This window comes from Sitodiplosis mosellana, unplaced genomic scaffold, assembly GCF_009176505.1.
Source record: "Sitodiplosis mosellana isolate CC-2019 unplaced genomic scaffold, AAFC_SMos_1.0 Smas_scaffold_1, whole genome shotgun sequence".
Taxonomy (NCBI): Eukaryota; Metazoa; Arthropoda; class Insecta; order Diptera; family Cecidomyiidae; genus Sitodiplosis; species Sitodiplosis mosellana.
The window spans coordinates 22,177,801-22,188,748 of record NW_022595244.1 but is presented as its reverse complement, the minus strand read 5'-3'; the positions used below and the strand labels follow the sequence as shown (position 1 = coordinate 22,188,748).

The 10,948-nt window shown below is 35.1% G+C and overlaps 3 protein-coding genes across 8 annotated transcripts; 2 read left to right on the top strand and 1 right to left on the bottom strand.

Annotated features, from left to right (window-relative positions):
• Positions 1-1,925: 1,925 nt before the first annotated feature.
• LOC129575529 (acetylcholine receptor subunit beta-like 2) lies at positions 1,926-6,690 on the bottom strand. 4 transcript variants are annotated; one of them, XM_055459290.1, is made up of 12 exons: positions 5,562-6,690; positions 5,280-5,479; positions 5,064-5,192; positions 4,959-5,000; positions 4,800-4,893; positions 4,505-4,687; positions 4,298-4,425; positions 4,050-4,225; positions 3,792-3,944; positions 3,623-3,714; positions 2,578-2,693; positions 1,926-2,504 (listed from the first exon to the last, which is right to left on the bottom strand). In XM_055459290.1, the coding sequence occupies exons 1-12, from the start codon at positions 5,620-5,622 to the stop codon at positions 2,271-2,273; spliced, it is 1,608 nt and encodes a 535-aa protein (XP_055315265.1). In that variant the 5' UTR covers positions 5,623-6,690; the 3' UTR covers positions 1,926-2,270. The 4 variants fall into 4 exon arrangements, with proteins under 4 accessions (XP_055315265.1, XP_055315289.1, XP_055315273.1 ...); XM_055459314.1 differs by having other exon boundaries at positions 2,578-2,678; positions 3,665-3,714; positions 5,562-6,195; XM_055459298.1 differs by having other exon boundaries at positions 2,578-2,678; positions 5,562-6,194.
• A 24-nt stretch (positions 6,691-6,714) lies between these two features.
• On the top strand, positions 6,715-7,719 carry LOC129575577 (uncharacterized). Of its 2 annotated transcripts, none has more exons than XM_055459401.1 (4): positions 6,715-6,916; positions 7,001-7,161; positions 7,272-7,438; positions 7,506-7,719. In XM_055459401.1, the coding sequence occupies exons 1-4, from the start codon at positions 6,715-6,717 to the stop codon at positions 7,717-7,719; spliced, it is 744 nt and encodes a 247-aa protein (XP_055315376.1). The 2 variants fall into 2 exon arrangements, with proteins under 2 accessions (XP_055315376.1, XP_055315366.1); XM_055459391.1 differs by having other exon boundaries at positions 7,001-7,173.
• Positions 7,720-8,527: 808 nt separating this feature from the next.
• LOC129575662 (mitochondrial pyruvate carrier 2-like) lies at positions 8,528-10,928 on the top strand. 2 transcript variants are annotated; one of them, XM_055459548.1, is made up of 4 exons: positions 8,528-8,774; positions 8,844-9,269; positions 9,580-9,620; positions 9,820-10,928. In XM_055459548.1, exons 2-4 carry the CDS (start codon positions 9,143-9,145, stop codon positions 10,108-10,110), a joined length of 459 nt encoding a protein of 152 aa, XP_055315523.1. In that variant the 5' UTR covers positions 8,528-8,774; positions 8,844-9,142; the 3' UTR covers positions 10,111-10,928. The 2 variants fall into 2 exon arrangements, with proteins under 2 accessions (XP_055315523.1, XP_055315533.1); XM_055459558.1 differs by having other exon boundaries at positions 8,627-9,269.
• The last annotated feature ends 20 nt before the right edge of the window (positions 10,929-10,948 follow it).

The following is a 10,948-nucleotide window of genomic DNA, read 5'->3' as shown; positions in this document are numbered from 1 at the left end:
GAACGTGCTGAAGATAAAGGAAAACAGCGCTGCAACAACTATGTTTCCAAGAAACCGACAAACACACAATTGGCATAAGCACGTCGTTTGGCTGAGTTCAGAATTTGCAGAAACATGAACAGATGATGCGAGATGAATAAATGTAGTACACAAACAAGCAGCCGAATAAAAAAATCATTTTTGCTTGAGAGATGTTCAATTGATTGAAACAAAAATTTACTTCGGCTAACGATGTAATATCAAATCAGCGATGGCATCAGTGGTAGCTCTTTGAATTTCTAGAGTAAACGACTTACTGCAAAACCAAGCCAAATGAACCATTTGGCATCGAACTCGATGGGAAAAACTTGAAGAGATTCAATGGAAAATCTAGTGAACGATTTGCTTACGGTTTTTCTTTTTCGAAATAAGAAAACTATTCATGTTTGGTTGCAACTGATGAATTAAACATAACTTTTATGGAAAACACAAATAAACCACCCAAGGGTGGGGAGGGCGAAAAACTTCTGAAACAATATCGAAAGATATGAATTTAAAATTCAAAATAGGTTTACAACTGTTTTGTTTGTTGACGCAAAAAGTGGCAAAGATGTTTGTTGTTGCAAAGTTTTCATTCGGTTGGCATGCGAACATTTGCATTTGAAGTGTACATTTGAAGATTCGTTGACTTACAACCAACAGCTGCATGCGTTCCGAAACGACCTTCTTGAATCTCATTTCTGGCGACCCATTTATCAATCAACTTTTCTTTAGTTTACTTTACATTTTCTATATCTCGAGATATTTTGTCGGTTCGTCTTGGATCTTGGGCTTTTTTTTCTATGATACAGTCGAGATTGATTCAAGCACTCCAGTTCTTTCGAACGGATTCGCTGAATTGTTTGCGTCCTATGCTGTAAGAATAGCCTATTACGGCTTTTCAGCAGCCACTGTCACGACGTAGAACTAAGTTCTATATTGGTATTATCATTTGTATTTTTCTCTTAAAACTAATCTAAATTGATATTTGTTGCTCTCTTCCATCATCATCTCTTCACTCGCACTCGTCATTGTAGTCGCTGTAGTTGTCACTGTGATCGCTATCCGATGATGATACTGATGCACTACTATCACTGTCACTATAGTAGTCTTCGGTGAAACTATCAAATTTACCAAGATAACAGGCAGCCAATGTTGTCTTGTATTGCTGGGGATAAAGAAAAATAAAATGAATATATATTTGAATAATTGAATAGTGTTATTTTTTCAATTAATTACCGGTTTTCGTTCTAGTCCACTGACATTTGGATTGTTACGACGACGTTTGGTGCGATGATAATTTTTGGTGGCACTTATTCTGGCTTCATCCAATTCCAATCTTCGTCTTTTATTTCGATCGTTTTGACTTGGTGCCGGTTCAGTGAAATTTGCAGGCCGTGACACATCATATGTGTCGCAATAAACTGTATGTGTAAGTAAAAATATAGGAAAACAATCATCAAAAGCCCAATTACACCGCAACAGTAAGTAGTACTACTTACACAGTGTTCGAATGTTGATTGAAGCATTGATGTCGCGATTTAATGATCTTGATGCAACCGAGATTGATTCGTGGAAAATACGTTTTTTTTACCAAGATTTGAGTTGTTCCATTTTATAGCAGTTTTTCGACAGCCGATTGCCCAAAAAAATTGTTCCTACACTAAACTACATAAAATATTCAATTGAAATCGCTCTACCCGAAGTCATTTCGGCAAATCTTCCAAGATTTGAATGTTCATCTAGTCGAGAAGCTGCACGGTATATATAAAAACTAAAGTCTTTCACTTCAAGTGTCAATATCATGCGCAAAACAAGGTAAACATTTCGATTTTACTCGAGAGCTTCGAGTCGGGGCTATACTTACTTATTTTCCATACAAATGAAAACAAACAACATCCAAAATCAGTTCAAATAAATGTTTTGTTTATTGAGCGTGTGACATCATTTCATTATGTGTATTTTTTCTATTTATTTCGATACATCTGCATTGATTCATTTCGATAATTTTTTATTGCTATTGGTTTGGTGTTTACTTTAAAATCGGTTGAATGATGACTACGTTGCACTTTTTTTTGTCTTATTATGAAATTGCCGTTATTTTCTATATAAAATGCGTTCTAATAATAATTTCTATTGAAATGGTTTCGATTGTTTCGAACCAAATAATCAATATTATATTTCCATTAGGTGTGATTGTTGGGCAGATGATGTTGAAGAGTGACTGCTTACATAAACGCAATTCGATGCAATTATGCAGCACCGCCCAATGGTTCGTCGAAGATGGTTAGTTTCCGATCAAGTGTTGAGCCCCCGTCGTGTATGATGGTGATCTCGCTGAGCTCAAGTGCCAATGATTTGCGAGTGTCATACAGTGAAGGACTCTGGAAAATGATCCCGAGTGTGCCACCAATGCAGCTCAACGTAAACACCCACAGCAAAAAGCGATCCAGAACCATCGAAACAAATTTCCACTCTTGAACAATCTGAAACCGAGACAAAAAAAAAACGCAACCGCTGCATCAAGAGAATATTCTCTCAAAAAGTAAAACGCATTACCTCATTATCCTTATCGGCATCCTTAATATGTTGTGCGATGAATCGAACGCCACGCAGCGCTTGCAATACTTCTGGTGTCAATTTGCGCGGAAATATGTTATCTGATTCGGTATCAGCTGGTAGTTATACCCGGACGGAAGTAACCAATTGAAAACGAGGAAAATAAATTATATTAGAAATGTATATAAATTCATTTCTATTGCTACATCAAGCATGAAAGACACTGTATAGCTTGAGAACATATATAATACTATCTAAAGTCATAAGGAAAGATTATTTGCCATCTCGTTTGTTTACTTGTTGGATTTTATGTTGAAGCATGTTGGAATTTGTGTCGTTTCGTTATATCGAAGAGAGTAAGAAGAACAGGCACAAGCACATCGCAACGACACAATATTTTTTTTATTAAAATATACACCGAAAGAAAATGTATAGCGCACAAAGAGACAGACATAGATTAAGATAGATTTGAAAAAATCACAATAGATAGCATTCAAAATAGAATGGAATTTAAAGTGAATGAAGAAAAACGCATGCAAACCAAACATTAGATTTTCATAGATTTGAAGAGATGAGAAAAAGTGATGCACCAGAAGAGGCTAAAAACCCGTTGACATTTAATTGAACATTTGATGGATGGGGGCTTTCAAGTTTTATTACAATTTCTTTGATGGTTTCATCCTTTATAGAAATAAATTCATTTTTCGAGATACTTTCTACTGACGCAAGCTCAATCCAAAACAATGTTCAATCATTGTCAAACAGCAAAAGGAAAACAGAAGTCGAGACATGAAGAACAATTTCAATTATTCGATAATAAAATGTTTCACAATGTGAGCTTCACATACGGTTGGTTTGTTGCTGTACGCGGATTCAACCAAAAAGATTGACAAAAAAAAATTTCGAACACAAAATATATGAATGCATTTTTGAAACAAACAAATGAAAACGATGATGAACCAGTGCCAATTCACAACATCAAATTTCATGGAAAACTAAAAACATGAACATGATTAATGGGCAATATCGAACTGAGAGTTCTTACCAGACGTGTGTGGCACATTTGAAGTAATATTTTCAAAATTACCATCATGACCATCGATTTTGTAGTCGCTGGTGAAATCGCTAACACTGTCCCTGGAAATGGTGTGTTGAAATTGAAGCGTTTTTATCGGAAAATGCTTAGGTTTATCAAATTTTTTCTAAGTTTTTACCTAACATCCATTTCGTTAATGTATCCATGGATTGGTGCATTGTCATCATAGTCTGGCATTATGTATTTGGTGCGTCGCAAGAAAAGAATTTTCGGCAAAAATTCCAAAAATAATTTTCTCACACCCGTCGACATGTTATGTGTTGATGGTGATCTGTGGAATGATAGCATTGGAAAATGACGAAAATTCCATCAAAAGTACTTGAAACCACATTGAAATTGCAAACGCTCAAACTAAGTTTATCATTGATTAGCCTACCTGAAATGAATATTCAGAACGCACACGGTCGTCCAAACGGACAGTGAGACCAAAATCATTGTGAAGAGGAGATATTTTCCCAGCAATGGAATGGCCAGTGATGTTGGTGGAATAATTTCGGCCAAAAGCAAGAAGAACACAGTCAACGACACCAAAATTGAAATGCACAAAGTGACCTGTTTTCCAAACATATTTGCAGAAATTAATTTCGGGCGAAATTCTCTTTCGCTAGTTTATGTAAAATTCACCTTTTCACCGGAGTCGCTTGGCAAATAGAACACCAATACCGTAAGGAATGTCAGTGCAACGCATGGAATAATCAAGTTGACTGTGTAGAACAACGTCTTTCGTCTCATTGTAAATTTAAATGTAATATCTGAAAATGTGCATAGAGTTGTGGTTTAAAATTCATCGAATTTTAGTTTAAATTAAAGAGAAAGCGGCAAGAAATTCACCTGAAAATGGTTCAGTAAACTCCGGATAATATTCTTCATTTCGACCGGCTGGAATTTCGAGAATATCCCATTCAACACTCGGGTAAAATTCCTTTAAATCAACGCCTATGTTAACAATGTTGCTTCCTGCCTGTTGATCCAAGTGTCGCAAATCAACTTGCGCGCCATTATATGTCCAGGATCCTTGAAATTGTAGTCCATTTTTAATTTATTCAGTTTTTTTTTGTCGAAATAAATTTGATTTAAATAAACATTTAATATATTTTTTATACATCCAAAATTATAGTTCACGAACCAAATTTCATGAAGCAAGTTTGTTCGTCATACGGGAAATATTCGACATTAATTTCGCACGATGATTTGTAAATGGCTGGCGGTTCCCAGAATACCTGATTAGAATTGAAACTTTAATTACAAAGTAAATTGTTTCGAAATTATTTCATCATTTGCATACCTCGCCCGTGTATTTCAGTGTCGCTTTCGTCATCAATGTTACCTAAAAAGAATACGAATCATTTTGATAAAAAAAAAGTTTTTCAATTTCTTTTTTTCTGCAAACCTCATAATTTCCATCCCAATTGTTAAAAAGCACAATATCCGGTAGCCAAATATGTTCCGATGGAATGTAAAGCATTTCCACGCCGCCGTATTCTTCCGGATCCCATTTTAATTTGTAATCGTACCATTTCTGACAAATAAATAATTTTCTTCTTCAATTTTTCGTTGTTTTTATCTTCAAGTTTCTTTTTAAATGTCTTTTAGACAAATTAATCACCTGCGGCACCCATAAATTAGTGGTCATGACTTGATTTTTGAGATTCACTTCCATCAATTGGGATAATTTCAAGCCAAGCCAAACTGTTAGAGTTTCAGAGTTGTTGACAACAGGTCGGATTAATCGATTGTAATTACTGAGTAAGTCGTCATAAAGACGTTTTGCATCAGGATTCGCCTCAGGCGACTTGATTCCGGTTGCTTTTGGTTACAATATAAAAAAAGAATAAAAAAATATGATAAACCGACAAGTTGTCAAAAATGTTTGATATCGAGTATATACCTCTAGCTTGTGCTGCTCCCGCCCAGAAAATAAACACCACAAACACTTTCAACCACAACATTTCTTAATTTCTTAAATTTTCGACAGATAATTATAACTTTTCTTTGTAGATATAAACTTAAAACATAAATTAACAGTTTGTTAACTGAATTTTGTGGAAAAAATGACGAATTTGATGGTATTTTTTCAATTTTATCCGCAGCAAAAATCGTACACTATTGCTGCTAGAATCGATTTTTCTCATCTGTTTGAAAGATGCTGCGATTTGAGGAGAGAGACCTATGTTTTCAATGGATGCTCCTTTATTTTGAATTACAGCGCGCACTGGACCGAAAAAGTCGGAGCGAAAGCGGAGAAAAGCTTATCATATGACATTCGATTGGCCTGCGCAGTAAAAGCGTTCAAAGCACCGCGTTTTCATTTGAAAATGCTTTTGGATCAGCAAGAGACAGTTGCACGTGATATCAAATGAAATTTTCGACGTAAATATTTGTGTTGCGATTCAATTGCAATTTAACAAGTAAGGTTGATTGCATTTTTCGAATACGCACGCTGTCTTGCAAGAGCATTTGTAGCTCGTAAGATCAAACGAATGTTTCATATTGCATCATCATTCGTTTGACTCAACACTTGACTGATTTAGCTGTTGGGAGGAAGAGGGATTAAAATAAAGTCATATTAGTGCGATAAAAGTTTGAAGAAGCGTGTAATGCAACAATATGCAACAACAATAACAAAAACTGAATAAAAATGATGAAACAAAAAAAAAATCCAATCAATTGTCGAAAAATAATATTACGTATTTGTACATTCTTAAGAGACTTCAAAATACTGCACTTTCTTTATTCCATTTTTTGATTGTTTTATCAAAAAGATAAATAACGTTATCATATAGATTACCAACAGAATCATCGGTCGGTCGGTCGGTCAATCAACAGCACATTTGAAAATGCTTTTGTTTGGTGTATTCGTTGGTTATCATGCCCCAAAAATACGGCCTCTTCTGAGTTTATCTATTCATAAAAAATTTCAATTGATAATGCACTCTTTATATCCATAATCAAGTCCAAGATTTCATTGGAGAGTAACTCCAGTGTTTGCTTCGTTTACAGTTCATCATTCGACATTCAGATCTGGAACCGTTTAGTCAAAAATGAAACCAGCTTGGTCCCGTCCAATTGATACAACGAATTCGTACCCGAATGTTTGGCTAGAGTTTAATGCAAAAGAGTCAAAGAATTCGGATCGTATTATAAAATATAGGATCCAGGATTTGCCAGAGGATCGATTCGACGACGCCATTCAACACATAATTGATGATTTTTTGCTTGATGCGCCAATAACAAAGTTCTTTGGTAATAAATCCATTAATTTTGATTGTTTTTAGATATTTTTGTTCTATTGATTTATGTCTGTATTTTATTTGGAACAATTTTCAGGCGCAGCAACCAATAAAAAATATGTTGAAGATTATTTACGTTCTTGCCGATGGAAATTGCCCAACAAAACCACGCTGGTTTGTTTTCGAGAGGGATCAGACGAAATCGTCGGATTGAATGTTACATACGTATCAGTAAAAAACGATCCATTTTGGCAAGAGGTTACTTTTGCGGTACATTTCTTGAGTTCAATCCAAATATTTCTGATAAAAACTTTTCTTTAATTTAATCGATTTCAATGTTTTTTTCCCTTGTTGTTTCTCCATCTAAGGCACAAACTGATGAGTACAAAGATCATATGACCATTACGAGGCTTTTACGCGCAAATGTTGATATATTTGAAAAGTACAAGGTTGACAAATATTTGGGATGCATTTGCTTATCAGTTGCGCAAGCTTATCGCGGTTTGAATATAGGTCAACGACTTCTTGAAGCACGGTAAATAATTGTTTGAATCATCTAATAATCAAATGCAACAAGAAATGATTACGATAATTTATTTAAGGGAGCCACTGTGCAAAGCTCTTGATATTCGAGTGACACAGTCGTTATTCGTGTCTGACAACTCGAATCACATCGCTGATAAAGTTGGATTCAAGATCGACTCACAATACACAATGGACGAATTGAGTGAAATCTATCCAAAAATCCCATTCAAACAATTTGACGCAAAAATTTTCGCCGTGAAATCGTGGAATTTCCAGAAAATAAATGCATAGATTGGATGATGCTTAGCAATTTATTCATAATTTTTCCTTCCTTTTGGAAGCAATTTTAAAAAATATCTTCCTCTTGGTTTGTATTCATCCCGAAATTTGGAACTCACGTTGATTTCAGGAAATAAAAAAAATCTTCTAAATTGAAACAAATTTGCTTAACAATTTTGAATAAGACACCCTGGAAGACACCATTGCTCTAATTTAAACAGCTTAAAGTATTACGAATACCGTATACCGGGGTATACGAATACCGGGGATCCATTGAAAGATTCTATCCCATAAAAATATAGAAAAGAAAAATTATGCTTGGCTCTTCTATTGCCAAGAGTGCTCACTGCTCATTATGCTGTTCAATCACACAGTTTTTCACACTTTTTGCCCAAAATTGTGACGAAAAAAACTCAGTAATCTTTAATTACGAACAAAATTGCTAAGATACGTGTCTTTTCAAGCGTTCATGCACACTCAAATATACCAACAACTCAACTGTTGCGAATGCTATAAGAAAACACATCCGGTAAAAATAGACGTATTCAAAATTGAAATGTTCAATTGAAACAAAGCAATAAGTTTTGGCATCACTTTGATGTTCCGCATTTCTTAAACAAAACGAAATAACTGAAAAACAACTGTTTGTCGCATTGTAAACCCATCGCAGCGTATGAAACGCTCACTTGTTGATGTTTGTGCACGTTCACAATCGGAGTGAGCGTGTGAATCGACGAGATTTGAACGTTTTTTTTAACGTTTACACAGCGTGCATGTGTGTGTGCAGACTATCTTTGCCTCTCACTACCACCAATGCGATGTGTTTATCACACGATCTGTTCGTATGTGTGCAACGTGTTCCATATTTGACGTCTCACGTGTACTTTTTGCGTGTGTTTTTTTGGGTTACATACGACGTCAAGATTTTATTCTTGTCATTCTCGTCGCATTCAGTGGCCCATACAGAATCGAGCCTTGCTTTATTCGTTTCAAGTTCATTAATGCTGATGTGAAATTGCTTTTTCGTATTTTCACGGCGTCGACAACAGTTGTGTGGCATACTGAGTGTGAGTATAGATTCATTCAAATTGGTGTGGTTACGTAAATAGCACCGAATTTCGTTTGCATATTTTTAGACGACCGATTGATTCGAAATCATACGACGAGCATTCACAACAACACAGTACCAATTGCAAAAAGGAAAAGGAAGAAAAAAATCGGTTCTAAAAGGGGAAATATCAATCAATCTATTTTTAATGTGATTTGTTTGTGCGGAAGAATTATTCGTCAACAGAACACCATACTACAAGTGACAATCGTGCATTAAATCAGTCAGTCGATCGACGAACCTCGAAGTAGAAGCACACACAACAATCATCATCTCCGACAATTAAGCGATTTTTTTTTTAAAGCGAAAAAGAATCTGTGATAAATCATGGCAACTCCAGCTGCAAATATTGTGACTAAAGCATCGATCCCAACCAAAGTCTATCAATTATTGGTTAAAACAGCGGAACCATTCGTACCGAAAAAACTACAACCACTTTGGAATCATCCAGCAGGTAATCATGTCAATAAAATACGGAGTTTAATGTTTGTGTGTGTGTGTGCAAGAGGCATAAAACCAACGTTGACAGTTATTAAGTGCATTACATTTTATTGGGTTGATTCGCCAATTAAGCGAAACCAGTCAATTTATCTGTGAACTCAAGGTTATAATTTTGCTCGTTGATAGCATGTGTGCGCATGTCACTGTTTACATAACAAACGGAAAACAAACCGAACGCCAAGCAAATCGTTGCATTTTCTCCTATTTAAGTTTTATCCACTGGCTACTCGTCTGTAATTTTTCTTCTTTTTACATCGTTTCAGGTCCAAAAACAGTATTTTTCTGGGCACCAGCATTCAAATGGGTGAGTGTGTAATGATTTTGGCTGTGCAAAATGTTCCGTCTTCACAAGCCAACTCGTGAATCATTATCAATGTGATCGAAAATTACCAAAACAATGCCGCTAATCATACGATGAAGCCCCACGTACTTATCATCTTTATCTTCCACGATTTTAATGCGTGCGTTTTTTTTTTCTTCTCGATTTTTTCCCCTATCAACAGAGTCTTGTCATTGCCGGTTTGAGTGACTTATCACGTCCAGCCAACAGCCTGTCCATTGGTCAATCAGCATCACTTTTTGCAACGGGTGTCATTTGGTCACGCTATTCATTGGTTATCATTCCCAAGAACTACGGTCTCTTCTCAGTGAATGTATTCGTCGCGTTGACTCAAATCATTCAATTGAGTCGTGCTTATAATTATGCACAAGAACAGAAAAAATTAGCCGAAAAGCAAGGTGAAGGAGCACAAGAGCAACCGGTTGCCGCCACTGCAGTTGCCACAAAAAACTAGTTTAATACAAAAGTGCAATAGTTCAATTGAAGAGTTTAATCATTTGTTTTTTTACGTACCGTGATAACGATAAAAAAAAAAACCAAAATGATACAATTACGCTCTGAAAATGGTACAAGATATAAATCATGGTGCGATAGAGAATCAAAATCAAAGTGAATCAAACAAACCGTAATCGTTATCATTAGCGATACAATATCATAAATCTGTGCTAATTTTGGTGCAAACATTCGCTTTGATTTTCATTCTTATCACAATCATACTTGGAGTTCTGGGAACATCTCACTTCGTTGCTTCCTAAATGCGTACGATTTTATAAACGAAACAGAAAAAAAAAATTAAACGATTCATGTAATTTTAGTTAATTTATTAAATTGCATTGTGAACGACATGCATATTGAATCGCATACGCACACCTCAGTTTACAAAATCAAATGTCGTCGGACTCATAAGACTCAGGACTGTTGGAGCAGTTGAAATTATAACACAAATCTTTTTCTCTCACTTGTTGAATTAAAAAAAAAACAATGTTCTTCACTGGTTGCGGTAAATAATTTTTGAGAACCTTTTAAATCCAAAATTCTATACTTAAATACTTTTTTTTTTTGTGTAAATTATTTTGTGTATTGTAAATAATATGTCGATGACAAAAAAAGATGTGTTCAAATTGGACATTCAATTGTTAATTTTCAACACCTTTTTTCTGTAAATTTAAGTTAAGTGAAAAGGTATACTACTCTATAGGTGTGAATTTATAGGGATCTTTTGTTAAATTATCAACAACAACAAAAAAATAAAGACGAATTCAGTTATTTTCATTCGTGTGGTTTATATGATT

What these genes read in the sequence shown, in the direction of transcription:
- LOC129575662 (XM_055459548.1), top strand. Translation starts at nt 9,143, where the DNA reads ATGGCAACTCCAGCTGCAAATATTGTGACTAAAGCATCGATCCCAACC. An exon ending in ACTTTGGAATCATCCAGCAG is followed by an intron (nt 9,270 to 9,579) that starts GTAATCATGTCA and finishes ACATCGTTTCAG; the next exon opens with GTCCAAAAACAGTATTTTTC. An exon ending in GGGCACCAGCATTCAAATGG is followed by an intron (nt 9,621 to 9,819) that starts GTGAGTGTGTAA and finishes CCCTATCAACAG; the next exon opens with AGTCTTGTCATTGCCGGTTT.
- LOC129575577 (XM_055459391.1), top strand. Translation starts at nt 6,715, where the DNA reads ATGAAACCAGCTTGGTCCCGTCCAATTGATACAACGAATTCGTACCCG. An exon ending in GGCAAGAGGTTACTTTTGCG is followed by an intron (nt 7,174 to 7,271) that starts GTACATTTCTTG and finishes TCTCCATCTAAG; the next exon opens with GCACAAACTGATGAGTACAA. An exon ending in CAACGACTTCTTGAAGCACG is followed by an intron (nt 7,439 to 7,505) that starts GTAAATAATTGT and finishes AATTTATTTAAG; the next exon opens with GGAGCCACTGTGCAAAGCTC.
- LOC129575529 (XM_055459290.1), bottom strand. Translation starts at nt 5,622, where the DNA reads ATGTTGTGGTTGAAAGTGTTTGTGGTGTTTATTTTCTGGGCGGGAGCA. An exon ending in ATTGGGATGGAAATTATGAG is followed by an intron (nt 5,001 to 5,063) that starts GTTTGCAGAAAA and finishes TATTCTTTTTAG; the next exon opens with GTAACATTGATGACGAAAGC. An exon ending in GTTCTGAATATTCATTTCAG is followed by an intron (nt 3,945 to 4,049) that starts GTAGGCTAATCA and finishes ATCATTCCACAG; the next exon opens with ATCACCATCAACACATAACA.